Source organism: Choloepus didactylus, chromosome 4, assembly GCF_015220235.1.
Source record: "Choloepus didactylus isolate mChoDid1 chromosome 4, mChoDid1.pri, whole genome shotgun sequence".
NCBI lineage: Eukaryota > Metazoa > Chordata > Mammalia > Pilosa > Megalonychidae > Choloepus > Choloepus didactylus.
The window spans coordinates 19,400,793-19,428,146 of record NC_051310.1 but is presented as its reverse complement, the minus strand read 5'-3'; the positions used below and the strand labels follow the sequence as shown (position 1 = coordinate 19,428,146).

The 27,354-nt window shown below is 44.8% G+C and overlaps 1 protein-coding gene across 10 annotated transcripts in view; it reads right to left on the bottom strand.

Moving 5' to 3' along the window:
• FOXN3 (forkhead box N3) overlaps positions 1–27,354 on the bottom strand; it is a 387,204-nt gene that overhangs the window by 19,153 nt on the left and 340,697 nt on the right. For 7 of the 10 annotated variants that reach the window (XM_037832096.1, XM_037832095.1, XM_037832094.1 and 4 more), the window contains 3 exons: positions 13,787–13,852; positions 12,446–12,520; positions 3,820–3,925 (listed from right to left, as the gene is read on the bottom strand). In XM_037832096.1, the coding sequence (XP_037688024.1) occupies positions 3,820–3,925; positions 12,446–12,520; positions 13,787–13,852 (247 nt within the window). The remainder of the gene's footprint in view (positions 1–3,819; positions 3,926–12,445; positions 12,521–13,786; positions 13,853–27,354) is intronic. The other 3 variants (XM_037832099.1, XM_037832100.1, XM_037832101.1) reach the window with 3 other exon arrangements.

Below are 27,354 nucleotides of genomic sequence, written 5' to 3'. Positions count from 1 at the left end.
TTTCAGAGTTAAGACAAACAAACATGGCCTTTGCCACTCCGTGGAGGAAGAAAAATCCCTGAAAAACAAATATTTTCACTTAAGGAGAAGTCACTTAGACACACAGAAAACCTGTCACACAAAGCAGAGTAGGAAATTGGTCTTTAGTGGGTGCTGATGATGCTCTTGCCCTCCCTCAGACCCCAGCTGAACTGATGGGGTCTGCAGCCCCGTAAACAACTGAGCACCGACCAGAGCCCTTGGTCATTGCTGTGTGGCCAGGCAGATGACTCTCAGTGTGGTTCTATTCTGTGTAGGACTGTTTTCCTTTCAACCTCAGCTGAATTTAAGTTCAACTGAAACAGGGCCAAATTAAAAACAAAAATTACAATGAATGAGAAAGAGCAAAACAAGATTATTTTCCAAACGCACCTTAATGGGTTTTCAGACACTGATTCCACAAACGCCTACGTACCTATGAGTACATTCGTTTGTTCTGAAAGCATCTGAGTGCCTACAACTTGTCAGGCACGTGGGACCAAAAGAGGGCAAAGATGTTACAACCAAGGGTCCCTGACCTTACAGAGCTGATGGCTCCTCTCATAATTTCTCTTAAAACCGAGGTAGCAGGTGCAGAGTTGGTATCCGGGCAAGCTGCTGCTAATGCCACATGGTGTTCTGTACTGGTTGCCTCTATGCAGATGGCAGCTCATCTAGTTTCTGCAAACTTGCAGTTGTACATTTTACTGAAATGATTTTGCTCAAAATTACTATAATGCTCAAGAAGGTTACTCTTACTAGGCAGTTAGCAAGTTGTGCCTTTATTAAGCTATTCTCTCGCAGCTCCAAACCCAGCCTTCTGTACTGTTTCATAGCTGGGGCTGGGACTCTGCAAGCCACACTTCTGCCTTGCCACTCGCCTCCCTGTTAGAGTCCACCAACAGAGGGCGCCACAGAGGGACCCTGAAGGCAGGGGAGGAAGAAGGGACGAGTTCCTTGCTCTGCTTCCTGTTCCTGTGTCACCCCAGCAACGCCTCTTTACCCTGAAGCAGCAGTTCCTTCCTGTCGCAGCTGCTGAATCCAGTTTGCAACACTCGCAGTACCAACTTCTTCATGCTCCCGGGGAGGAACCCGTACCAGCTGGGGCCAACTCCTCAGAAGCCTGGATCCCAGCCACAGGGGTCCCTCCTCCGAGATCAGAGACCCCTGCACAAGCCCCCACCTCAGAGGTCTGTGTTTTGGCTCCGTGGGGGTAATTCCAACCTCTGTCCTTTGCTCCCTCAGCCTTCGGGGTAGTAGCTGCTCCTTTCATGGTACTATGAGTTCTCTTCTCACCCTTTCAGTTATCTGTAAATGAGTTTCTGTCTAGTTAACATTTCTTTATGTGAAATTCTCTCTGCTCAAACACCTCATGTGGCTTCTGTCACCTGACTGGAGCTGCCTGATACGTAAATCCAGCCCTGGAAACTATTATGTGCTGTTTTACTTTAGAAGTAGCCGAACTGAGGTGCTGTTTGCTGGATTCCATCAGTGGCAACTTTTTAAACTTACTTCACTGTTTTCTATCAGTGCTTTGTTATTATCTAACCTAGACATAACTAGAACAAAAATCATCAATATTTAAAATAATCTCTCTAGAGGGTACGAATCAGTAAATTTGTGTTAAAATTTGTGCCATGAGAGTAATAATTAAAATCAAGAGGCAGCTCCTGCCAAAGGCTGGCCTGGTCTTAGGTTTCCCCTCCCTTCTATTGGATCTTCTGTGCCCTTCAAAGAATGGCTGGACCCCCAGTAAGAACTATGCTTGAAGGCACTAAAGAATGGTTGAGACAGAAGTCTATACTCAGAATCTGCTAATGAAAATAGATGGCTGTTCCACACAAAAACAGCCTACAGTTTCAGTCTTCTCAACCAACCAGGTAAATTAGGAGGTGAAAGAGGAAAGATTTTAAGAAAAGGAAAGAAAACAGACTATGTTCCTATCACACTGAAGCATAGGCATTGGTATTTTGGCTTCATGGAAGAGGTTTACCATTTATGAACTCAAGAATTATTGATCTAAGGGTAACCAGGAAAGATACTGGAGAAATACAAGGAAAGGACCCTTCGCATATACTTTTGTAAAGCATCAATGTGTAGAAATAAGTAGTTTTACAACTCAATTACTATTCTGATTGCTACTCCAATTTCCCACCGTTTCAGGTCGAGACACTATGGTCTGTTGTGGAGTTAAGTGGCATCCAACCTGGTAAAAACAGTTTGGTTTGCTGGTAGAGTTTAAAAAGACGCCAGGTCTGTGGAGAAGCTCCATGTGGTTGACTGACACATGGGAGCTCGACCTTGCATCTCCCTCAGGCCCCAGTTACACAGACTTTCTGGGATGGTTTCCTCTGGGTCTTGAAACACTATGAAAGCAATATGGCCTTCATGGATGAACCTGACCCATAAGAGCAGAGAAAAAGGAAGAGGGTGATGCTATTAAGGGCTTTAGCTCGGCGTGCCAGCCCTCTCCTAAGCGAGCAGCCTGGGCCCAGCCCCATGCAATATGTGATGAGGCATCATCAACCTGAGTGAGACCCAGCCCCTGTCCTCTGCAACTTCACCACTGAGGACAGAGAGGGACACACAGAAATTACTAAGACACAGGGCCGACTCATCAAAGGACCATAACTGAAGCACGGGCGCTCTGGGTTCACAGGAAAGAGCTAATTTGTCTGATGCTGGCTCAGGGGACACATTCAGAAAAGCTTTGTGAAAGAATCATCTTTATGAAGGGCTTTGACAGATGCTTTACCCTGCATGTGGAAGTGGAGGGAAATCTACACTGAGGAAATTGTATGAGTAAGATGGGCAAATGCTGGACATATCCTGGGGAAAAATGTTTGGCTTGAGGAGATAGGAGGACTAGATGGGGTGTCAGGGTGATGTGGGGGAGAACCTTGGAAGGTACTTCCATGGATGGCTGGAAGCACAAGGAAAACCATCTGGCAGGGGGTGACAGATGGGCAGGAGAGAAGCGAGAAGGAGCAGGAAGGCTGAGGAAGATGCTACCACAGTGGTGCACGTGAGTGTTCTGAGTTAGCAGGTTGACCCTAATCTGGGGGTTGGTAGTGAGATGACAAGGGTGAAAGAAATTTTCCCAGGAAGAGCCTGTGTGGTTTGGCAACTGATCGGACTCCTGGAAGCAGGGGAATGATGCCACCTGTTATTTATATACCACTTATCAAAGTATTTTTCACATGCAATTTTGCATTTGATTTTCACTGCAGTTCTCCTGAGAGGCAGCGTAGTTTCATAGACCTGAGCCCCAGAAATGTCAGGAATCAGTCCAAAGTCACAGGACTGGTAAGGGGCAGGGCTAGGTCTAGAGGCTGTAAGCTATTGGTCTGATTTTGCTGACCACATCTCTCTCTTGAAGCCTGTTATCTTTCCATTGCCCTGTCTCTCTGTCTCGCTCTCTCGTTATCTTTCTTTTTCTGCCTCCATCTCCCCACGTCTCTGTGTATGTGTGTGCTCATGTTTTTCTCTGTCTCTTCTCTCTCTCTTTCTCTCTGGGTCTGTGACTCTAGAATGGAATTAATGGCCCACCCACCCAGTCTACCCTGCCTTCTAGAATAAAAACTTGAACTTGTCTCCATCTCTTCTTCTGCAAAGAAATCAGGATGATTTGATGGCCCAAGAAGAAGTTGGCAGGGGAACTGTGGTCCCTGGGAGTTACTTTAACATTTTCAAACACCCCAACTGGGTTTACTGGCTTAACTGGTTAGAGATGGTCCTCTCCATCCCCAAAGTCCCCTCCCACTCCCCAGGCTGGTGTGACACAGCCAGCTCTGCCCTTACCTCATGGCTGCCGTCATTCCAATGGGAGTGATTGGCAATGGCCGGACACCGGGAAACATCCCTCGGCTCAGAACCCGGGCTCCGTTCTGTATCACTCCTGGAGGAACTGGAAAAAGCAAAAGGAAAGAAGATAGCACATGTGAATTCAACTGTGATGATCTCTGTTCTATGTCAGAAATTTTGGATACTCCAAAGAGAAAGAGAGTGAGGAGGGCAGAGATAGAGACAGACAGACAGGGAGACAAAGCAGAAAGAAAAAGAATCACAGACCCAGAGAGAGAAGAGAAGAGAAGAGAAGAGAAGAGAAGAGAAGAGAAGAGAAGAGAAGAGAAGAGACAGAGAAATACATGAGCACACACATACACAGAGATACAGGGAGATGGAGGCAGAAAAAGACACCAAGAGAGCGAGACAGAGAGACAGAGAGATGGAAAGATAACAGGCTTCAAGAGAGAGATGCGGTCAGCAAAGCCAGACCAAGAGTTTACAAACAAATTATTGATACCTAAGTAAAAAAAAAATTTTAGAAGTGAGTTTCAAATGTTATTTTCTTACAGTTATTAAATATAAATTTCTACCTTCAACCAGACCCTAACAAAATCTCAAGAATTCTGACACAATCAGATAGCAAGTGACCAAACAAAAGCATTTCCTTATGCTCTTTCAGCCCTGATCAGAATTTGAGAACATCTGTCTATTTATCCTTAACCCAACGAGGGAAAATATAGCCCTAAATAACAGCAAACCCAATTTGACAAGCCATGTGGCCCCTTGGCACTCATGAACCAGTTCACCCGTGCGGTGATCTTCATTGCCTGAGGAAAGGCCCCTCTCAGGGCTGTGGGGAGCGAAGGGCTGAGGAGAAGGCTCTGGCTTCTGCCTCAGAATCACACGGCACCGCTCTGGAGGGCCTCCTTCCCTGTGGCTTCCCTCGAGCAAATCTCCTAGGTGTTTTCTCATCATCTCACCTCCTAAACACACTCATCCTTGGAGCAACCGTAAGCCAACCTTTTTACCAGGGACCATCAGATCCTGTCCATTTACCATACAAGCCACCGGTGGCCTCTTGCCAATCCGCTTTTGTCTGAGGATTTATATAATAGGAGGAACCACAGAAATTCCTGAATGTTCGACCTTTTGTGACCTCCACACAGCAATGGCATATGGTTTAAGCTAACGGTCTCTCTCTTACTGCATCTAACAGTGCTCCTCCAAACCGCCTTTCGTCTGAGGGGCCAGGTGAGCATCACAAAGTGAGGATGCAAATGAAGGGTATGTGCACCTGGCTCTAATCTCATGTGACTGTGCAAGTTCTGGATTCTTCTATGCAATCTCTTCTCCAAAACGCCTCTTGTTTTCACTATCCCAGGACTCCCCCAAAGCGTTTGCTGTGCCCAAGTGGCTCCTGGCACAGTTACATACAGAGGCAAGGTGGATGAATAGAGTTTGTTCAGGCAAAGAGGGCACCAAAAAGGCTCTAGAAAACTACACACTCAAAAATGAAAACCACTACGGATATTATGTTTTTAAAGTTGACATTATTTGCACAGAATAGATAATTTTTACAAAAGACATCATCCATATATACTTTTTACTGACATGATTTTTAGGTCTCTAAGAGCATATTTACATGAATATTCCGAACTTTTAATCAAAGGCCTTTCATGTAGGATGAATCTCCACTTCTTCAATATGGGATACTTATAAAGACTGTTGATTACTTGGTTATTCTGTACCTCTTGTTAACGCTTCTGCAATTTTTCTTCCAGCTTTTTGTAAGGCCTCTGTTACTCACTCTTAGGAAAGGAGGGATGGGAGATAAAGTTGAAACTATCACCTAACGTCAGTGCTACTAGTGCAGTCCAGTGTTCCAGAATCTCCACAGTCTCTTATCACAATTAACTTTGAGAACAGGATGAACCTGATCAGAAACTCCCACTCATCCCTTATTGTCAACCAGATTTCGGATTATGGATCCCATTATCTGAGGCAGAAGAGTCATCAAGAATCTAAAAAGCATGAAACCCATTATAATGTGGTGTTCCAGTTAATTATCACAGCATCTTGCTTACTTGATGAGTTCTCTATAAGACAGAAAATCTAAAATATCTATTACGTGATTTCAAGACTTACTATAAAGTTATCATAATCAAGACAGTGTGGTATTAGTCTAAGGCTAGACATATAAACCAGTGGAACAAAACAGAATCCAAAAATAGCTGCATGGACACTTAGGCAGTCAACCGATTTTTGACTAAGGTGCCCAAGTAACACAATGGGAGAGAGGAGTGTTGGAACAGCTAGATTTGGAAAGAAATGAACCTTGGCTCTTTATCTCATACCATATAGAAAATTAACTTGAAATGGATCATAGCCCTAAATATAAGAACGAAAACTAGAAAACTAGAAGAAAATATAAGGAGAAAAATACCAATCATTTTCAAAGACAGACATATGCAAAAGACCTGCAGAATTCTGGAGTTTTTTGACTGCTGTTTTAGTCATGTATTCTGCCTGCAAGACAGTTTTTTGTTTGTTTGTCCCTCTGTTTTGAGGATTTCAATCATTTACTCAAAGTAGCCCATAAGGTCTACTCTACCACCCAATATATCAGTCACTAAAGATATCATTTATAGCAAAGAATGAATCTGATATAATGGACCACTGATAATAACTTTAATATTTAAAATCTGTTCCAGTTATAATTCTTACCAGCAAAAATGATTACAGTCCCATAGATGGAATTCTATCAGTTAACTAATTAAAACTTTCACCAAGAACCTGCCTGTGTACCTGGAGATGGGGATACATTGTGACCAGACTTCACAGTTAAGGGCAACAGATCAAGAATTAAAGAGGTAATGAAAGCATACACTGGTAAGTGGTAGGGCCTACAGGCATGAAGGACAGAGACCCTTTACCCAAACTAAGGGGTATCTGGGAAGACTTCCTGTAGGAAGTGCCAGTTAAGTCAGGCTCCAAAGACAGAGGTAAGGGCACCTACAGAGATCTGGAAGTGACAAAAGGTGTAATGAGAAACTAAAAAAGTTGTCTTGTTAAAGCATTTAATTCTAGATGGAATGAGATGTTTGGACTCCATCCCATGGGTATGGAGAAAACGATTCAAGTGGTTTGCAGCACAGTGGCTGAGAGCGGATCCTGGGGTCAGAGGAGGCTGGTCTACAGCCCATCACTGCCAATCAGACTGCGCTCCCCTGAGCAAGCGACTGAAACTCCTTAAGCCTCAGTTTTATCAGTATGATGGGGACAGAAATGGTACTTATCTTGCAAGGTATGGGGAGGTTGAACTGAGATAACAGAGGCGCGACTACTCAGAAAATAGTTCCCAATGTCATCATCGCCAACACGAAAGACAGCAGCGGAGGAACCCAGGGTCCCTGTATGCGGCAAGGCCGGAAGAGCGGAGGGAGACGGAAAGAAACAGAAAGAGCTTCCGGGGCAGCAGCGACTGCTCCGGAGGTGCGTCTGCTTCCCTTGTGCATATCAAGTCGGAGTCATTTCTCCGTAGAAAATGCCACAAATACCTGAAATCCCGTGACAAAGACAACGGAGCACTGGAACGTGAGGAGGGGAAGAGGAAGCCATGGAGCACAAGTCCATGACAAGGCCTCTGGATCGTCTGCCAGCTGAAGAAAAGCAGCCCCCAGTTCTGTGTTGTAGGTGTAGAGGGCTTTCTCCAAAGGCCCAGAACCTTTCTGCGCCAGGGCAAGCCCAGTGGGAAGGGAAACAGGAGGAGCCAGCACTCGCCAAGCACCCACTGGATAACCAGGCTCCTTGTATGCTTAATGTCTTATTAAACGCTCCTACAATGCTTTGAGGGGAGAAATATATTGCAGGGGTTAAGAGCTCAAGCTCTGAGCAAGATTGCCCCTGTTCAGATTCTCCTTCTACCATTACCTCTGTGGCTTTACGCAAGTGACTTAACCTTTCTGGGCCTCAGTTTCCTCATCTGTAAAATAGGCATGAACCTACCTCGCAGGATTGTTTTGAGGATTAAATGAGATGAGCTACACAAAATTGCTTAACTCAGTGGCTGGCCTGCTGTGTGAGCTCCACGGCAACATCACATCATCCTCTCATCATCCCACATTGCCTCTCTAGCGTGCTCTTGTTAATTATCCATAAGGCACATGGCTTAATGGGGTCAGGGCGTGAGAAAATTCTTTCAGCCCACTACGCTCTTTGTGGTTATCCATAACGCTGCATTTGCCCATTAAAACAGTTTCCCTGATTAACAAACTACCTTCACTTCAAAGAGGATCTCATGAGCAAAGTTATTCCACAGCATTGAAAGGCTGCTCCTGAGCTATTTTCTGAACCTCACAAGGCTTCTGGCATATAAACCAGGTTCTTCCCTGGGATGCTGGAGCCTTGTTCTCAAACGAGCTGCCTCTAGATGCTGCCCTTGCCAATCCTAGCGGTTAGCACTCCTTATCTTTCGCAGGGCGCATGATGGTTGAATGGCGGATGGGTTCACATTCACTCACCGGCTGCCAGAAGCAATCTGTGACACTTAACTACCCCCCCCATCCTTCCTCCTTTCCGTCTCCCATCCCCAAGTCTGGCTTCTGAAAAATGAATTGTGGCCAATCTAAAATGAGAAAGGCATTCTGAGGTGTATGTCTCACTACTTTTCACATTACGAGACTCTGAAGAAATGTGAACCCACTCCTCTGGCTCTACCCCACCAATGTGTCTACGTGTTCCCTTCCATTTACTCTGTATTTTTCTCAAAGTCTATCAAAATGTCTAATGTCCAACACCTGTACAACCAACCAACCAATTAAGCAACCAATCAACTACCAACTCACTGACCCAATGTCCTGAAATTATAGTTAGGCTCCAGCCAGAGATGAGACATAAGAAGAAACCGAACATTCGGTCAACTGCGAAGTTTGATTTGTGGCTCTCAGTAGAAAAGACACAGGCCTCCAACCTCATCCGTTTTTGTTGCATTGATTACATATTAGTCTTCTACTGGAGAGAAGATACATGACTGAGGCTCTGAAGTTGCTGGGAGAAGGGATCAAAGACATCAGTAACACAGTTCCCCATGCTTGCTGATCAACCACTTGCTTTTAAGTTACAGAGTGACTTTAAACTTGCCAGATTTTACTAGAAAGAAAGCAACACTCACATACACACACAGCCAATTCAAGCTGCACCACTCAATGTAGATGCTATGATCTAAGTAAGATAATGCAATCTTGGGATGCTACAAAATAAAAGCCAAAATAAAAAACCACCTCCAGCATATGACAGACTTTCCTTTTTGCCCTGCATGTCCCCATCCCTGCTCCCCCAGCATCCCTCCTGATGCTTAGCTTCCTTCATTTTCACAACCTCCAAAATTAACCTCTGAGCACCTACTGCTGCCTTTGGAGGGAGCCCTGGCTAATGCCAACAGAAGCCATAAGCTGAGCAGCAGGTGATTCCGATAATCCTTCCCTTTCCTAAAGTCAGCTTTTTCACCTGCTTACTTGGAAGCATGCTGGGAGGGGGACAGGCATGAGAGGACATGGCCTAGTTCCTGACTGCTTCCCTTCCACTGCCCCTGGTGTGGCTGATACATATCCCAGTTCCAGGCAAGGTGCCCAACCCTCCTCCTCCCACCGGCTCCCCCTCCATTCCATTTTTTTTGTGTTGTTTGTTATCTAGAGTTCATCTCTGGGAAAATTCCAACCAGAGATTTTATAAGCCTTTGAAGGTGAAAAATCATGCTCCAGCTTCCCCTGACCTACTACAATTCCTCCACTGGTTTTGAAGATGACTCATGGAGCCTGTCAAAGGAGATCTGCAGAGCTTCTAGACCTAGAAGCAGGAATTAGCCTTTGTGACCACTTTTTTGGGAGGATGTGGATTTGGCTAGAAACATAACCCAAAATTCAAGAGATAAAGAGGTGGAAATGCCTGGCCCTGACTTTTTTGGAAGCAGTGCCCCATAGAGCATGCAAGACCCAATGGGTTTCCTTGCTGAATGTTTCCCAAGCTGCAGACTGGCAACATCTGGAAAAGGTAACAGCACATACACCACTGGTGCTGCTGGAGGGACAGAATGCTATCACCTGAGGGTTTTAGGAGATACACTGCTGCCACATCCTAGGTCAAGCCTCAAAATGAAGTGAGAAGTGGAGGGACCTGTCTGTTGGGAGGCCATCTCGAGCAGCACAGGGAGCCCTGGGCTCCCTTGGGGCAGTGTGCAACCTCCAGAAGACTGGCTGGTGTTGACTCAGCTTCTTGAGTAGTTTCTTTTGTACGACCTACTCGATATTGGACCATGGAATGTGTTCAGGCCATCAGCCCAGGCTGGAGCTGGTTTTGCAGATGCTGAGCAAGGCAAAGATGACAGGAAAAGATCCAAGTGGCTGCAGTCTAGTGACATGAAGTGGAGTGGCTGTGACATCAAAGGAAAAGCCTTTCATGCAACTGCTGGCCTCTCACTGCTGGGAGTGAACAGAGCAGATAGACTGGGTTGTGCACCCCCTGCCCCCACCCAAAACAGGGCATCACACAGCCCAGGAGGTGAAAACAAGGGGCTATAAATAGCACTGCATGAAAAGGCTCTATAAACAGAGCCCAGCTATAGCCACAGCCCAAGGGGAGAAAATTCCTGGAACCCACGCTCCCCACCCCCTATGGCCACAGAACACGGATCACGCATGTAGACATCCACACTGTGCCGCATGCACACAAACACCACCACGCAGGCCACCCACACCCAGCACTAGGGCTGGGGGGCAGTTGCCAAGGAATCACCTTTTTCACTTTTTCCAGGCCTTGGGCAAAGCTGGCAGGGGACGGTGGCTTAATCATTACATGTCAGTCAAACACTTCTCCTTTACAAAGGCCAGGTAGCACATCAGATCCCAGGATAAGAAATACTGTGCAATGGGAAATGAAAATAAAGGGAAGGGAAGGAAGAGTGAAGTAAGGAAGAGCTATCTGAAACCAAAGGCCCATTGCTGGGTGTGCCAGTTTGGATGTATTATGTCCCCCCAAACACCATTATCTTTGATGTAATCTTGTGGAGGCAGTTGTATTAGCATTGATTAGATTGGAATACTTTGATTTTGAGTGTTTCTATGGAGATGTGACTCCAACTGTGAGTGAAATGTTTGATTGGATAATTTCCATGGAGGTGTTATCCCGCCCATTCAGGGTGGGTGTTAATTGGATCACTGGAGTTGTATAAAGGAGTTCACAGACAGAAGGACCTGAGAGCAACTGAGAGTGATATTTTGAAGAGGAGCTGCAGCCTAGAGAGGAACGTCCTGGGAGAAAGCCATTTTGAAACCAGAAATCCGGAGCAGATGCCAGCCTTGTGCTTTCCCAGCTAACAGAGGTTTTCGGACGCCATTGGCCATCCTTCATTGAAGGTACCCAATTGTTGATGCCTTACCTGGGACACTTTATGGCCTTAAGACTGTAACTTTGTCACTGAATAAACCCCCTTTATAAAAGCCAATTCATTTCTGGTGTTTTGCAAAACAGAAGCATTAGCAAACCAGAACACTGGGGATGCACACCTCTGACTGAGCTTATTAGGAGCTCGAGATCAGCCCCTGGGCTCCCTGGTGCCTGGCACAGAGCAAGTGCTCCACGCACGTTCACCTCCTTCAATACTGCTCCAATCTTTGGGGACTTCACAACCTGTCCACTTGACTATGCTTTAGCTTGGCCTCCAGGGATTTTAGCAGGGCTAGGAGGTTGGGTGGCCAAGGTAAATGCAAAGGGGGTGTCCCTACCCCCTCCCCAGGCTTTAAATTTACTTATCTGCTGCCTCCTGCCAATGGGTGTCTCCTTCCATGACTTCTGTAGGCATGTAGTTCCTTGGCACGGGGCCTTCTGGAGGCTGGTTAGGGATTGCTCACAGTAGTAATAGCTAGGTAGAAAAGTCTGAAAAGGACCCCTACGCTTTGAAACATGAACACTCAGCTTTTAAAACTCACATTCAGCAGGTAAAAAAGTAAATAAGACTATGTAGACCCAGAAAAAAATAATTCTTTACAGTTTGAGTACTAAAGGGATGGAAAGAGGAGAAATTCACTTAGCCATGAGAACATTAAAAACAATGGACTTGTCAACTAATCAGTCCCTTTGCTTTCTCTACCTGTGGTCAAGAATCCAGTAATACTGGACTTTTATGGGAGTTGCTGAGGATTTGTTAATGACACCTGTCCCATAATCCCCATTTTTCCCTCACAATTCAGGAACCAGTTCGTCAAAGATTTTTTTTTTCAACCAATGATCAGTTTGTCTGCAATGATTTGATGTTAAGGAAGGTGCTTGCATCTTACCGAGCCCTGATAAAGTTGGAATGTTTGCAACATGAGGAGTTTTAAAGCTAGATTTTAGAAACCATTTCAAATTGTGACTTGATTACAATCTAGACTGTACTCTTCCGGCAATGCCATCTAGGAATGGAGGTGGTTTTTTCTTTCTTTCTTTCTTCCTTTTTTTTCTATTTCTCTGTAACTTAAAACATGGTTTAGAAACTACATAAAATGACATCACAGGTTAAATGTTAGTTATGAGACCAAGCTGGTGACATTTCATCAGTGCCTGGCAATTTGAGTTCAGCAAAGAGAAAATGAGAATTCTGTACCTTTAAGAGCAGGTAAAGGCAGCCTCCGGCAGAGGACCAGCTCTCCCTGAGAATGTGATGCTGCATCCCCTGGGTCTTTTAAAAAACGAACAAATAAGAAAGGACAGAGTGAAACTTCCTCAGGCTGTCAGGACGGCCGTGACAAGGGGAGGACGGAGAAACGCCGTGTCAGTCCACTACTAACAAAAGACACCTGTTGTGGGTCTGAGTGCTGATGCTCTCCTGTGGGAAACACTATCTCCTCCAAAAGTGGGTATTTCCATTGCTCAGGAGGCCATGCAGCCACCAGAGAGCCAGAGCCCAAAGCAAGGTGACGACCCAGTTACAGAGAATGAGACACGTGGGCCCCAGCCTCCAGGACGTTGTGGCAACGTCTGCCGCTTCATGTCACCAGATCCACACCAGCCTATTTCATCAATAGACCTAATGCAGCAATGTCCTGACAAGGAGCTGAAGAGACGCTGGTAGACCAGCTGGCTGGCTGCTCAACCGGGTTCTGGCTGAGGGGTGAAATGTGGGTAGAGGGATTGGCCTCAAATTGGGAGGAGGAAGGGACAGTTATCTTGGCTTAAAGTCAATTTCCGTCACTTGGAAAGGAGATCTTTCTAAAAGCACTGTAATGTGGTCCCAGAGATGGATAAAGCAATGGGGAAAAACACCAGGCTTGGATAGAAGAGATGTCTCAGTCAGGGAGAGTTGTCCCAATCCTGATGTTGCTCTACAGTCAAACGAAGGTGACGCCAGGAGCCCTGCTTGGCTAAGTTAGCCCTGCCTTCTGTCTGTTGATACCTGGAAGGCTGGGGGGTGGGGTACAAAGGGGGTACCATGGTGGTACCATTTTAAAGCCATTCCAAGCACTTACAGGTCCACCTTGCCAAATGTTCCTCTCTATATGCAAAATGGCAGCCTGGTATTCATGAGGTCCCAAAAGGGAAAGAAATTTCTGAAAATGGGCACTGCTCCGTTCCCTACCTGTTATGCTGGTCCTGCTTAGCCTCTTCTAGCAGTAACTACAAACTCACAGGAATAATTCTTGGAGGAGAAAGGAAGGTCTCTGCACTGGGATTCATTATGGGGGCTGCTTCCCTTCCCCCAGGTCTTAAGCTCTGAAATTATACTAGTGCTTTCTCTTCTTGGAAACACATCTATGCATGCATTCATACATATGCATGGCTGCAGGTTTATATGCATATGCATGTAATCACGCACTTATGTAGTTTTCAAAGAGATTCTACAAGGGAGGTTCTACTTGCGAATTAGTTTTTTCTATGGCCTGGTATATAAATGAGAAGGTTAAGTTCACAAACTATGGTGCTGTAGGCTATAGAAATATCTACTCACAACCTGCTTGTATCTCAGGGGGAGTATTCAAAAGCATCATGGCAGTGGCAGCATCAATGTCAGGATCTGGAAAAATCAACCAATAAATAACATTATTTACAACGGGGATGGTGTGTGTGTGTGTCTTTCCCCCTGTAAGTTACAGTTTATGAATGCAACTGAGAGAAAAAAAAATCCAGGAAACAGATTGAGCTATCCCAAAGGTTGACTTTCTTTCCATCTGGATTTGAGAGGAAGAAAAGGTGCTCTAGAAGAGATTTAAGAGACACGTTAGTAAGTTTTTCATCAGACGATCATTTTGTTAAGTTCATAATTTGTGCTGTATGTTCCTGATAAGCTGCTGATCTGTGCACCCCCATGGCTTTTTCTCCGGGGCTGGAGGAGTTGCAGAGTGGGGTGACAACAGGAATCTTAAATGAACTGGGGAAAGCTCAAAGCATCAAGAAGAGAAAACGTTAAATACACCTGCATCTAGTGAGATGCAAACAAGACATTTGGTCATCTCCAGTTGTCAGCAGAATGTTAATTTATTTTATGAGGCTGTGCGTGTGCACAGTGGTGGTGGTGATGAAGGCATTTAAAAAAGCACTTAAAAGATAAAGAAAAAAAATTAAAGTTCTAATGTTGAGGGCTTAATGTTTGCTTCCACACCTCTTACTGGTTTTGATATCAGCCAAAAAAAGAAAAAGAAAGAACGAACTACTTATCACTTCATTGCTATATTTCTTAATAGGTTTCTGAATCCTTACTGATCCACAAGTTGACAGATGGCAGGTTACACAGAGAAGGAGAAAAATATTATCCTTTTATAACTAAATTCATTTTCTTTTGAGAAACAGCAGCGCTGCTGCTATGGAAATGAAAGTCACCATGGCAACAGTAAACAACCCCCAAGAATGGTCACTGAATAGGCTGAAAAGAACATCTGCCCCAGCGCAGCATCCCAGCTGCCCTGGGGCGAAATTCGCTAAAAGTGCGGTGACGCCACGTGACAGGAGCTGCCGCCTGTGCCCTGTCCAAATAAATGAAGTGTGCAATTGAAGTCGACATCAAAATGCCTGTCCCTGCACATTACTGCCTCTGCAGCCACTAAACCCAGTGACGAACGATGGCGGGAGAGGGGGGGCTCGCACTTGTCAGTTTTTGTACAAATTATATACCCCAAAATTCAATTTACTACTAATGGTGCTGTGCACTTTATTTTGGGTATTATGCCAGAAAACTACTTTTTTTTTTCCTGTTCAAAAAGTTCATTTTTTTGTACTTTATATGTGCAGTTTAATTCCAAGGGAGGAATGTGATACAGTATAAAGTTCCCAAGCTATTAATAATATGGATGAAGCTGGTTTCAGAAGACAATGTCTCAAAAGAGAAAAAAAGGGGGGGAAAAAAAGGAAGGAAGGAAAAGTGAAAGAAAAGAATGAACAAACAAAACTTTACTCTGTAGGCTGTTTTCTATTTTGCCTGCAGGAGGCCCATAAGGGAGGGAAAGTTTATTTTAATAAGCATATTGTGTGAAAAACAGGTTAATCAACTTATTTGGCAACTCCTCAGATGAAATTCCTAAAACAGTCATCGCTCTCCACAGATAATAAAAATATATGTTTTAGTTGAATGATTAACCGGGAAAACTTACAGTGCCACTCACTGTTCTCTGGGTTCCTGCTGTCCCTGCCCCTTTGCCTTCCCACAGGTCCTGTCGCCAAGAAGCAGGACTCACAGACTCATAGGGGCTACTGCGGGCATCCCACAAGCCAGAAGCTCAAAGGAGGTGCTGGGTGGACTCTGAGGCCGTTTCCTCCTACTCCCTCCTTTTGGGAAGGGCCTCGCCTCTTCTCCTTCCTCAGGGAGTAGCTGAGAAAACCCCCTTGTTTCTTCTCACCAAGCCAAGGTTCTCTGCCGTCTTTGGGAAGGCAAGTGCTGCAGGAACCCTGTGGTTGCTCCGGCTAGCTGGCCCCAGCCTTCCCAGTGTCCCCAGGAGTTTTCTGAGTGACCAGGGGTTCACTGGGGCAGAACAAGAGGAAACAAAGGTGAGAAGTCAGGAATCTTTTCCTTGAAAAGTAAATAAAGTAGTTCTGTCTTCTTAAAAACCAAACCAAAAAAATCAGCCCTCAAAAGGAAGGTGTAAGGGGCCAGAGATAAAAAGGAGACACAATAAAAGAAAGAACAAAAGAAGGAAGAAAAAGAGAAACTTAAAGGAACAGAGTACCATCGACCCTCACGCAGACTTAGGAGAACCTGGCTGTGCCAGTACCAGACAGCAGCATAAGATCTACCATCGCCCCCAACCTCAGCCAATCCAATCCAAATGGACCCATCAACAAGTCAAAACAGGATGCAACAGGACAAGCCCCTCAGTGCCTCCTTCCAACCGCCTGTGCTGTGGCCTAAGGCCTCCAGAGAGAAAAATACTGATGCCACCAGAGAACTTGTGTTGGTCTCCAGCAATTTGGGAAGGTTCAACACCCAGCCTTCTCATGTCTCATTCATAATGAATTCCTGCAGCCCCACTCTCTACTGTGAATGGATCAGTTCCTGGAGTGGTACAGCCTGAATGCATGGCCTTTTGGGCAGGATGGAATGGAGGGTAAGGTATGGATTCCCCCTCTTTTGACATCAGCAGGCGAGTGGCACATGTAAGAAGTGCAAAAGGTATGAGAAAACATAATTATGTATGGTACAGCATGACAGTGCCAGCCCTTCCCCAGGGGGATGCAGTAAGCACCACCCTTTTGAAAAATCAACTTAATCACGGTATACTTCACATACAGTAAAATGCATCCATTTTAAGTGTACTGTTTGAGGCATTCTGACAAGTTTTACACCAGTGTTTGTGCCACCACAATCAAGATCTAGAGTTCAATCACTTAAAGTTTCCTAGTACCCCTTTGCAGACAGACCCACCCCTGCCCTGGGCAACCACTGAGTCCCCTTTTTTTAAAAAATTCATCCATGATATTGTGGAGTCAGTATTTCCTCCCTATTATTGCAAATATGGAGTGGTATCCCATGTATGCATGCACCATTACATGCTTCTCCATTCACCTGCATTGTTTCCAGTGTTGGCTAATATGAAAAAAGCTGCTATGAACGTTTGTACCAGTCTTTTGTGGATGTGTGATTCATTTCTCGAGTAATTGCTACGTATATGTTTAACTTTATAAGAAATTGCCAAACTGTTTTCCAAAGGGACTGGACCCCAATGAGAGTCCCTATGGCTCTACATTTTTGCCAATGGATATTTTCAATCTTTTTAGGCATCCTAGTAATGTGGAACATATTTCATTGTGGCTTTAATTTGTATTTTCCTAACGACTAATGATGAACATCTTTTCATGTGCTTTTTTGGCTGTTTATTTTCTTTTGCAAAGAGCCCGTTCAGATCTTTTGCCCATTTTTAAACTAGACTATCCTCATTTTATTATTGAGTTGTAAGGTTTCTTTATATATTCTAGATAAAGGTCCCTTGTGAGATATCTTTTCTCTCAGTCTATGGCTTGTATATTCAGTTTCTTAACAGTGTCTTACAGGCAAAGTTTTAAATTTTTATTAAGTCCAATTTACTAATTTATTCTTTCATACTTTTTGTGTCTTAACAAGAAATCTTTGCCTATCCCAAGATCACAAAGATTTTCTCCTGAGTGGCATCTTTTTTTCCCCCTCATTTGTTAATATACTAAATATAATGTCGTCTGAGCTCAGTACCCAGATGTACAGGTAAATGAAAATGGAGGGAAACCACCAGACCTCTTTGCTTATCCAACAATCTGATTAAGCACAGACCTCCCAGAATTGTACAGATAAATACCAGAAGGACCCACTTTAGCTCCAGTTATGTTGGAGGAACACCACACAGCCTGAGAGAAGCTTTAGTCAGATGTGTTTCCATAAAAATGTCTTCTGGACTCACAGCCAGAACACCCATCTCTTCATGCCAGTGATACCCTAATATCTGCATCTGCTGCAGTCTTATATGACAATCTCCCATCTCTTCTCCCTAAAGAGATGTTGCAATGCTTATTCTTATCTATTATTAAAATAGCTATGTATTTTTTCTCTTTTAGAATAAAAAAAGATTATGAAAGTAATGCAGGTAAAAAGATAAACTAGGTAGCTATCAGTTGAAAAATAAATGCCTCTCCCACAACCTGAGTCCCATATATTTAAATGCATGCATGTGAATCTATGTTTTAAAAATGGGTTGACATGGAAAATACTTTTCTGCAACTTTTAAGATTAATTTTTCACTTAACACATCTTGACAACTTTTCATATTAGCATATATCATCTAAAGTTTTTCTGTTGTGCCTTTTTCTTGGCCAAAAAATACACTACAGTTTGTACTCACATTCTCTTTCCTTTAGACTGCAGACGACCAGAAGGCAGAAACAAAGCATGTGAGTTTGTTATGCAACCTGTCTCCAATCCGATGGCTCCTCCCTATACACTGGCGGCTGAAAACATTAACTGCCTCTGCACAGCTATCCCAGTCTCTTCATGTGCACCCCCAGCCCAGCCCCACTCTCTCCCTCCTCTGTCCGCTCACAGCTCTCACTAATCGTGCCTTTCTTTGGCTCACTCACTCTCCACCATACCCTGGGTAATAATGTTATTTTTCCATGAGCACAATCTGTGTCTCCCTAAAAGATTCTCCATTCACTGAGCTCAGGTTAGAGTAGTGGCGGCTTACGTCTTCAGGTTGCAAAGGGACTTTTGGAAGAACACTTTTGATCAAGGAGACTTATTTTCGAGCTTTTTGGCTGGAGGCATGTTCAAGGACTGGGAACTGCTTTGGGGCTGCACGATGCTTTTGCCAGAGCCCAGTTCTGGTTCTGAAGGATAAAAGGTCCAGGGCTAGATCCAGGAGGGGAAGGAGCAGTGGGTTGGCTCATAGGATTTTTCCTGAGTTTAAAAGAGAAAGAATTTTTTCCTAGAAGGTTCAATCCAGCTTATCAGCACAAGAAAAAGAGGATATTTTGGCCAAGAATTCTTTTGAGGAATGAAGATCCACTTGGCAGGAGTGTCCTCTGTGTTGGATCTCGGAGAACCAGTGAGGCAGAGGGTGTAAGGAAGTAAAAAAACACAATTGTCTTTGTAGTTTTTTTTTTTGGGGGGGGGGGTTATTCCAACAGTACCTTATTCTTCATGCTAATACAGGAACCCAATTCATCTATTACTGGCTAATTCAGTACAGCACCAAGTATGCCATTGTGGGTACTGAATAAACAGCTATGACCGTCATCAAAACTGAGCCCATCTAAAATCCCGTATTAAAAAAAAAAAAAAATCCTCCTTTGCTCTTGCTTCAGTAATAAAATTGACTTTTTCTCTGGACCAGTTCCCAGAGGCCCATTTCGATTTTCATCTTTAATGTAGTTGTCTTATCACATTGCATCTTCTCCATGGTATGAGACTGAAAAATGGTCACACATCTTGAAATGTTTCCAAATCCTCTTTTCTTGACTGTACATACACAACTATATTATGCTATAGTATGAGAAAACAGGTAACAAAGCTTCTAGAATCAATGGTTCGGTTATCTAGATTTAAAAAACAATTGCACCCATTTTTTCCAAAACGTGGAGATGGTTCCTTTTGGGCACTGAGGAGGCATTTCCTCTGTGGATTTGATAGGAAAAGCATTGGGGCATTAAGACTTCTGGGTTCAAGCTCTAGGTCTGCCACAAAGTACACATAACCTTCCTTCCATTTTGCTGGGCCTGAGTTTGCTCATTTTAAAAAAGAGGGGTGGGTGGCTGTAGACTTGAGAGGGGCTGAACTGGCCCTTCATCTCATTCTGCACAGTTCCGGGCTCTGCTAGAACATCCCAGAAGCAGGTCTCCAAGGAGCACTGACCTAATGAGGCATCTGCTCCTATGCGGGCAGCCAACATTCTCAGTAACAGCAAGAACAATATCCTATTGTCCCTGGAAAGTCATGGCCTGTCATTACTGGAATCTGCCTGGTCCAACCCGCCTGGCAGGGATGTTCTGTGAGTTCCTAGTGTGGCTTCTGTCCCCCTGCATGACCCCTCCTCGGAGATTTGGCATCAGAGGAAGTGACCGGAGGAGTCAACTATTTTAACAAAGAATGTGAAGGAAGGATGGCGGGAAGCCCCCGGTTCAATCCTCACTGGTGTAAACCAGCTGCAAAAATGCAAGCACCATTTTTGGCAGCTCTGAGCTGACCGATCTAACAAAATGATGATAAAACATTTCCACATGGAAAGCCTAAGAATTCCAACCATCGCCTTTTTAGAAATCATTTAAGTTTCAATAGGGCTAATGTGTTTCTCTATTCTCCTTGCTCTCCATCTTACCTATAATGTTTTACAGAATGATGAAAGGCTTCTTATATAGAATATAAGAATAAAAGTGATTCAAGAAGCTGAATAAAAGTGATTCAAGAAAGCATAAAAATCACCAAACAATGGGTGACCAGCTCTCGGAGAGAAATGATCAGATTTAAGGACACAGGTAAACACTTGCTCAGACTTACAAACGAAGGTTCTCATATTTTCTCCCACATTCTCTGCTAGAATGTGAGCCCTTCTTTGTTTGTCAGTTCAATGCTCTGTCCCCAGCACCTAAAACAGTGCCCGGGACATGGTGGGGCAGGGGGTGGGGTGGGTGCTTGATAGACACTTGTTGACCAAGCAAATGCATGGCTTGCCCATCCACTACTGCTCAGGTGAAGCCAGCTGCCCGCGGCTCAGCACCCAGCTCAGGGAGCAGTGGGTACAGGATGACCTCCAGGCACACAGACCTCTGGATGTGCAGCGCTCCTGGGAACTCTAGTAAACTAAGTGCCAGCACCATCCTAGGAGACACTGAGCTTTTTACAATTTCTTCAAGGAATTCCAAAGCACAGTCAGGATGAAGACCCACCTCTGAGTAAATCAAGGATAAATGAACACCCATCCAAAGAAGCCCACCAAGGATGACAAGTGCTCCCATGAAATTCCTTATTTTTTTTATAACTTCACTGTATCTCTTTGCTTTGAAATATCTGAGGCTTTCCATGAGATTGACACATCTGAAAGTGTTTGGTTAATTCCTAAAAATGGAAGGAAAAAAATACTTGGATAACTTGGGGGCAAAGCTGGCAAGAAATAGATTAAAACAAACAAGCACAACATACCCCAAATAAACTGTATACATGCATTCATTTATCCACATTCCATATACTAAGCCAGTAGTGGTTATTAATTAGGGATAACTTTGCTCCCCCGAACATCTGACAATTTCTGGAGAGCCTTTTGATGATCAAGCCTCGGGAGTAGGTGGAATACTACTAGCATCTAGTGGGTAGAGGCCAGGGATGTTGCTAAATATCCTTACAATGCACAGGGAAGCCCCTAAAACAACAATAAATCATCTGGCCCAAAACGTCAACAGTGCAGGGGTTGAGAAAGCTTCTATACACATATGCCAGGGTCAGCAGAGGCAACTGTTCAAGGCAAATTATCTCAACTAGAACACATGAAAAATAACCCAAATGGATACAAAGTCCACCTTGCTGCTGATGTCTCTTTTTTCCTCTTTGCGAAATCCCTGGGTGCAGTTTAGGGGAGAGAAGGTATCTACGTTTGCTGCTTTGAAACCACTGAGGTAAGAGTCGTAGCCTTTGGCCTCTCTTGCAATCAATCAAGAATCTAAAACAGCTGCCTCTGATGTTGAAAGCCGCCAGAGTGGAGTGCCGTGGGCTCACTGCCGTCATTTCACTTCCTGTTTGGCTGAAGGTTATTAAGAAAGAAGGTGCCAGAATGAGGGGCCGCAGGGGGAAACTGGGACATTGGAGATGGTATTTACCATGGACATGAAATGCAAGCATCTGAGGGGTTCTCCCAGTGAGACAGGGGACAAAGAGGCCTGGCTGAGCCTGGGGGCTGAGGACCAGCTCATCATGATCGACAGGATTTAGGGAATGAAAGCTTCACGTAAAGACTGACTCCAAGTTGTCAATACAGTTGGAGCCAGAGAATAACAAAAGTCACCTCTCTTCTCCAAAAAGTGAGCCTAAGAAAACCCCAAACTCTTGCTTCTCTGCAGATATGAAGTGAGGTAAAACTAACAATTAAGCAAGTTGAAACAAACAGTTTTTTGTAGGAGCAAAAGACAGTCTAAATAAAGTTGGGTCGGCGGGGGGAGGTGTAAGATGAATGGTGTGTATGTGTACATTAGGTATTATAAGGCCCATTCACAGACGTTCTGCATCTTTCTCAGCTTAAAAATACCAACTGGTGAACTCTAAACAAGGAATTTATCAGCTCTGAGGGGCAGCAACACAACCCAAAGCTGTAAATTAGGAATACATTTGTACAATCAGCTCCCCAATTGGGGCAGCTTTCTAACTTGTGTCGATTGTCCATTCATTACCTCTGATTCCATTTCAGGAGGAAAGGGATTGGAGGAAAATGTTCTGGAAGATAAGTACAGAGCACAGGTGCAGCTGGCTGGGAGTGGATGACAAACGCCGTCGCCTCTCTAGGTCCGCAATGACCCAACCCTAAGGCGGGTTAGGGTGGCTAGGTGGAGCCTCCTTTGGGGCCTCTATGTGCCTGTCACTGTCACTGCTTCTAGGGAAGCACAGTGAGAAGTAAAAGAGAGCACATCGATATTCCCCACGACAATGCGTCCAGTGCTCTACAACAGAGGCATGGGCTTCCATGCTGTTTTTTCTGGGCAATGAGAAACACTTTGACTTCAACGTCTTCCAGTGTCCTCTTCACTTGACCACTTTTGCAAATCTGTGCTTCTAAACCAAGTGAAGGTGATTCCTCCAGTCCTTTGTCTGGACCACTTTAGGGTTTACCCCTCTCCTCTCAGTTAAGACATGGTCACCGCAACACTTCTTTCATCTAGCACTACCAATTTTCCTAAAGATGAAAGCTCACCTCCTTAAGAAGGAACAAACTGAAAGAAACTACTTGGCCTGAAACCGAAATTTCAAACAAGTCAACAATTCTAGAGCTTGAAGACCAGGGCAAAGGTGACTGACAGGTGTTCCCGCCAGACCCACACAGGTTAGGACTTCTGCCCCATGGGTCATGACCGTTATTTAAGAGGACAGGTATTTGGTTTTGTTCTGTTTTCTGCTTGGTAAACAGCTGAAAGTGTATGGGAGGTTTTTAATTTTTATTTTTATCTTCTAAAAATATTTTTTAACTTCTTGTCAGTGATGAGCAACTGCATGTTCCTCTGAAGTCCTTTCCCCTTGCCGCCCTCCCCCCCCCATTCAATTGCAAATCTCTACTTACTGCATTCTCTGATCCCTGTCTCCTGGGGCACCCCTCTCTGGGGATGCTGTGACTGACAGTCATGAACAGAGGGGACACTAGAGATGGTGTGGAGGGGACCCTGAAGTTGGGAGACAAGAAAGATGGAGGAGGGTGAATGCTGAAAACCCCCTCCCTCTGGAATTCTTGGATTTGAAAACTTCCCCCTTGCCCTGTCTTTATGAACCCACCACCCAACTGGGGACAGGAAGCCAGTCCCGGGTGCAAGATAAGTTGGTTCTACGGGGTGGGAATGCAGATAGAGATTCACCCAAGAGCCCTGAGAACTGGGGCCTGGCCAACTGGTGTCTTGGGGGAGTTCAGAAATAGAACTGGGAAGTGGGTCCCTGAGCCAGGAGCTAAAGGCTCAGGGGGACAACCAGAGCTCCAGAGGGTCAGAGGAATAACTGGCAGGAGGATCAGGGGACCACCGGGACACCTATTTTTACTCTACTTCTTCCCTTTCCATGATGTTATTTTGTCTTTCCCAATGACTGGCTTTCCCCAACTATCACTTCTCTCTTCGTACTGAAAATATCAGTGCCTGCCCTGTCCCCAGCCCAGAAGCACTTCCTCCTGAAGCAAAAGGCTTGCGGTTGCTGGCGACACCTGCACAGACTCTTCCACAGCTCCAGCTGTTTTCATGGCGGCCTGGCCCCCAGCAGGCTGTGCAACGCTTGTCGGTACTGACAACTGACTTTCCCTTTGCACGGTGTTTTCAATTAGCTCTGTTTTCAACTGGGTATATGTACAAAGCCCCTGTTCCAGAAGCAAAGCCTCTATCCCGGAGTGACATTGGCAGGTGTATTCAAGAGTAAACACCCCACAAAGAACCAGAGCATCAGGGCTTCCGGGCACAAACCCACGGCTCTCTATTGTTTTCCTCCCTAATATTCAAGTGCTAAGAGTTGGAGGGGTTAATGCTGAACATAAGGCTTACTTCCTCTAGGAATGTATGTATTATGTTAACTCACAAGAATTTCAAAAGGGACTGGAGAGCCACCGATTTTCCCAGACCTTACAGTCAGTTGTCATTACAGACCCTTCGGAATAAAATCTTAACCTTGTTCTTGCTGTGTAAACTTACACCACGTTGAATCACAAGGATAGCCTGCATTCTGCACTAGCATCTTTTTGTTACTATGCAATAAACGATTGCTACGTGCACATGACCTATTCATTGAAAAAAGTTTGTCCAACACTGAAGCCTACTTCCTTACAAGAGAGCTGCTTCCTCAACATTTAGCAGGGGAGGCCACTGCAACTTCAGAACCGAAACCTCTAACGACATGTTAACTGTGAAGTACTGAGACACATGGCCGTGGGGCAACATACATATTGATGCCCAGCATTCCCCTTTCCTACTTCAAGACCAGTCAGAGGATGTGGGTGGGGGTGATAAGAACATATTAGAAATAAAATAATTCACCTGTTTACAGCCTGCCAAGCAAGCAGTTATAGTACCCCCAAGAAGTGACTATCAGAGAACGTGGTGAGTAGAGATTGACAGCTGGACGGGGTACCAAGGGGAAGGGACAGGCAGGGTCTCACCGCGGCTCTTGTGCCAGCACCACGGGGACTTGAGATCAGTTCAAGCACACACCTCGGGATCCCTTCACTTGGCAGTAGCTGATTCACAAATGAGAGTTGAGGTTGCTCTCTGGAGAGAGGCCCCGATCTGCTCTCCCTCCCACACCATGCCCGCTGTCCGCTAGCCCGGGCTCACCTCCCCAGTGTGCTGTGGAGGTGGCCTGGGTCTCCCGCTAACGTGTGGGGCACGGATGCTGATCGGAGCAGGCACACGAGGCAGGCAGGCAGGCACACTGACCGGGCCAGCGTGGGCCTGGGAGCGGCAGCCCTGGGTGGTGGAAGGCAAGGCAGTCTGGAAATGTCATTTCTTTGGTTCCAGGGGCTCATTATTTTAACCCAACACTCGTCATCTTCGATGGTTTTCCTCTAGCCAGTGTGGCAGCCCTCTTCCATGCACGGCACCGCCAAACAGGGAAGTGACCAGGGGCGTCCCAGCCAATGAGGGACTTCCGAATCCTTCAGCAATAAGAAGCCAAATACTGATGCCTTTCAACCACTGGGCTCTCAGATTAAAAGTCACAAAATCCTGGGAAGAATTTACTACTAAAACTTGGTTCCTTAAATCCTGTTTGGGGCATCTTATCGAAAGACCAGAAGGAATCACAGATACAACCAACTCTTTTCCCCTACACACACACACACACACACACACACACACACACACACACACACACACACTCATGGCATGTCTTGCTTCCTTTGGCAAGCGGGTCCTCTGACAGCTCATCCCTTTCTCCCTTACAGACCTGAGCATCAGACACAAAGATTGAAGGAGCTGGAAGTACACGCCCACTCTACGTCATGAAGGGCCTTACTTCTGCTTCAGTGAACTTCACACTCCAAAGTGAAGAGCTCACATTGATCTTAGACGACTGTGTCATGTCCTCCAGGGGGAACGGGGCTGAACGCTCCTGGGCCCATCTTCCGAAGTGAATTTGGGGCTGTGACTCCAAAATCAGGACTCCCAGTCCTGAACTCGATGAGCTTTAATGCTTAATCTTTTCCTCTTTCTGGCCTAATCCCTCCCGCCAAAACTTTGACACATTAGTAAAAAAAAGGTAAAAGGAAATTTGTCATTTGGTATTAAAAAAAAAAAGTCTTTGTGCAGTTCTCTGCAACATGTTTATTCAGAATCAATTTACTCTGTGAAATATATCGATTAAAAAAAAAATAAAGCACCAACAAAACACATGCAAGTAATTTACGTTTTCCTTTACCCTATAAGGAAATGTCACCTAATATCTCTGTTTCAAACCTAAAGCAAAGCCTGGCTCCTGGGAAGTCCTGAAACTTGTAGGAATTGTACAGAAGATGGGCACAACAAAGAAGCAATAGTAATATTAGTACCACTAATTCAGTTTTTATTGATGAGTGCATACTGAATTTGGTACAAGGAGATAATGGCATCATGCATTTTTGAGAACAACAAAAAAAAAATTGTTAAACTGTTAACACGGAATTCACTTCAGATGTGGCTAAATATGGAAATACAGATTCAAGATTAAGATTCATTGTAGAAATAAAAGGACTAAAAGGGGGATGTGAAAGGAAATGAAATAAGCTTCAGTGGCAGAGAGATTCCAAAAGGAGCCGAGAGGTCACTCTGGTGGGCACTCTTATGCACACTTTAGACAACCCTTTTTAGGTTCTGAAGAGTTGGGGTAGCTGGTGGTGGATACCTGAAACTATCAAACTACAACCCAGAACCCATGAATCTCGAAGACAACTGTATAAAAATGTAGCTTATGAGGGGTGACAATGGGATTGGGAAAGCCATAAGGACCACACTCCACTTTGTCTAGTTTATGGATGGATGAGTAGAAAAATAGGGGAAGGAAACAAACAGACAAAGGTACCCAGTGTTCTTTTTTACTTCAATTGCTCTTTTTCACTCTAATTATTATTCTTGTTATTTTTGTGTGTGTGCTAATGAAGGTGTCAGGGATTGATTTGGGTGATGAATGTACCACTATGTAATGGTACTGTAAACAAGCGAAAGTAAGATTCGTTTTGTATGACTGCGTGGTATGTGAATATATCTCAATAAAATGAAGATAAAAAAAAAAAAAAAAGAAATAAAAGGACTAAGTTTTCTACCCAACAAGATTTAAGCGTAACATTGTGCTATGGGGAGAGGAAATAGGAGGTGCCCATGCTGTCCCAATCTGGAAGGAGATACGCGCCTAGTGTAGCAAACAACCATTCCTAAAGATGGAAGAACTGGACTCTGAGAGCCAATGGGTGAAGAAGCTGGGAACGATTAGTCTCAGTTTAAAGTCTGGTCTAACTATAAAGCGATGAGGCTTATCTTCTGGTGGGTAAATGGGCAACAGGTTCTGAAGACGATCCCCAGAGAAATTTCCAAACTGCTTTTGGGAATGGCTGCATCTCTGGAACAAGTATTTTGCCTATGAGGAGCCTACTTAAGGAGCCCTCTTTTTTGGGTGGGTTGGATTAAAAACAAAACAGAACAACCAAGCGCCTTACCTTCCAGCCACATAGCCTACATGGGTAGAACACCAGTTCACTGAGGGCGTGGGACAAAGCAGGCCCAAGCACCGAGGGCAAGATCCTCGTCAAGGAAGCACCCTTTTGAGGAGGCAAATTCAGGCCAAACCTGGTTTCCTCTTGCTGATGCTACGTAGTCATTCCAGGACTACATGCGCTAAGCCAAATAAAGGTTCCAACAAGATGTGTCTGG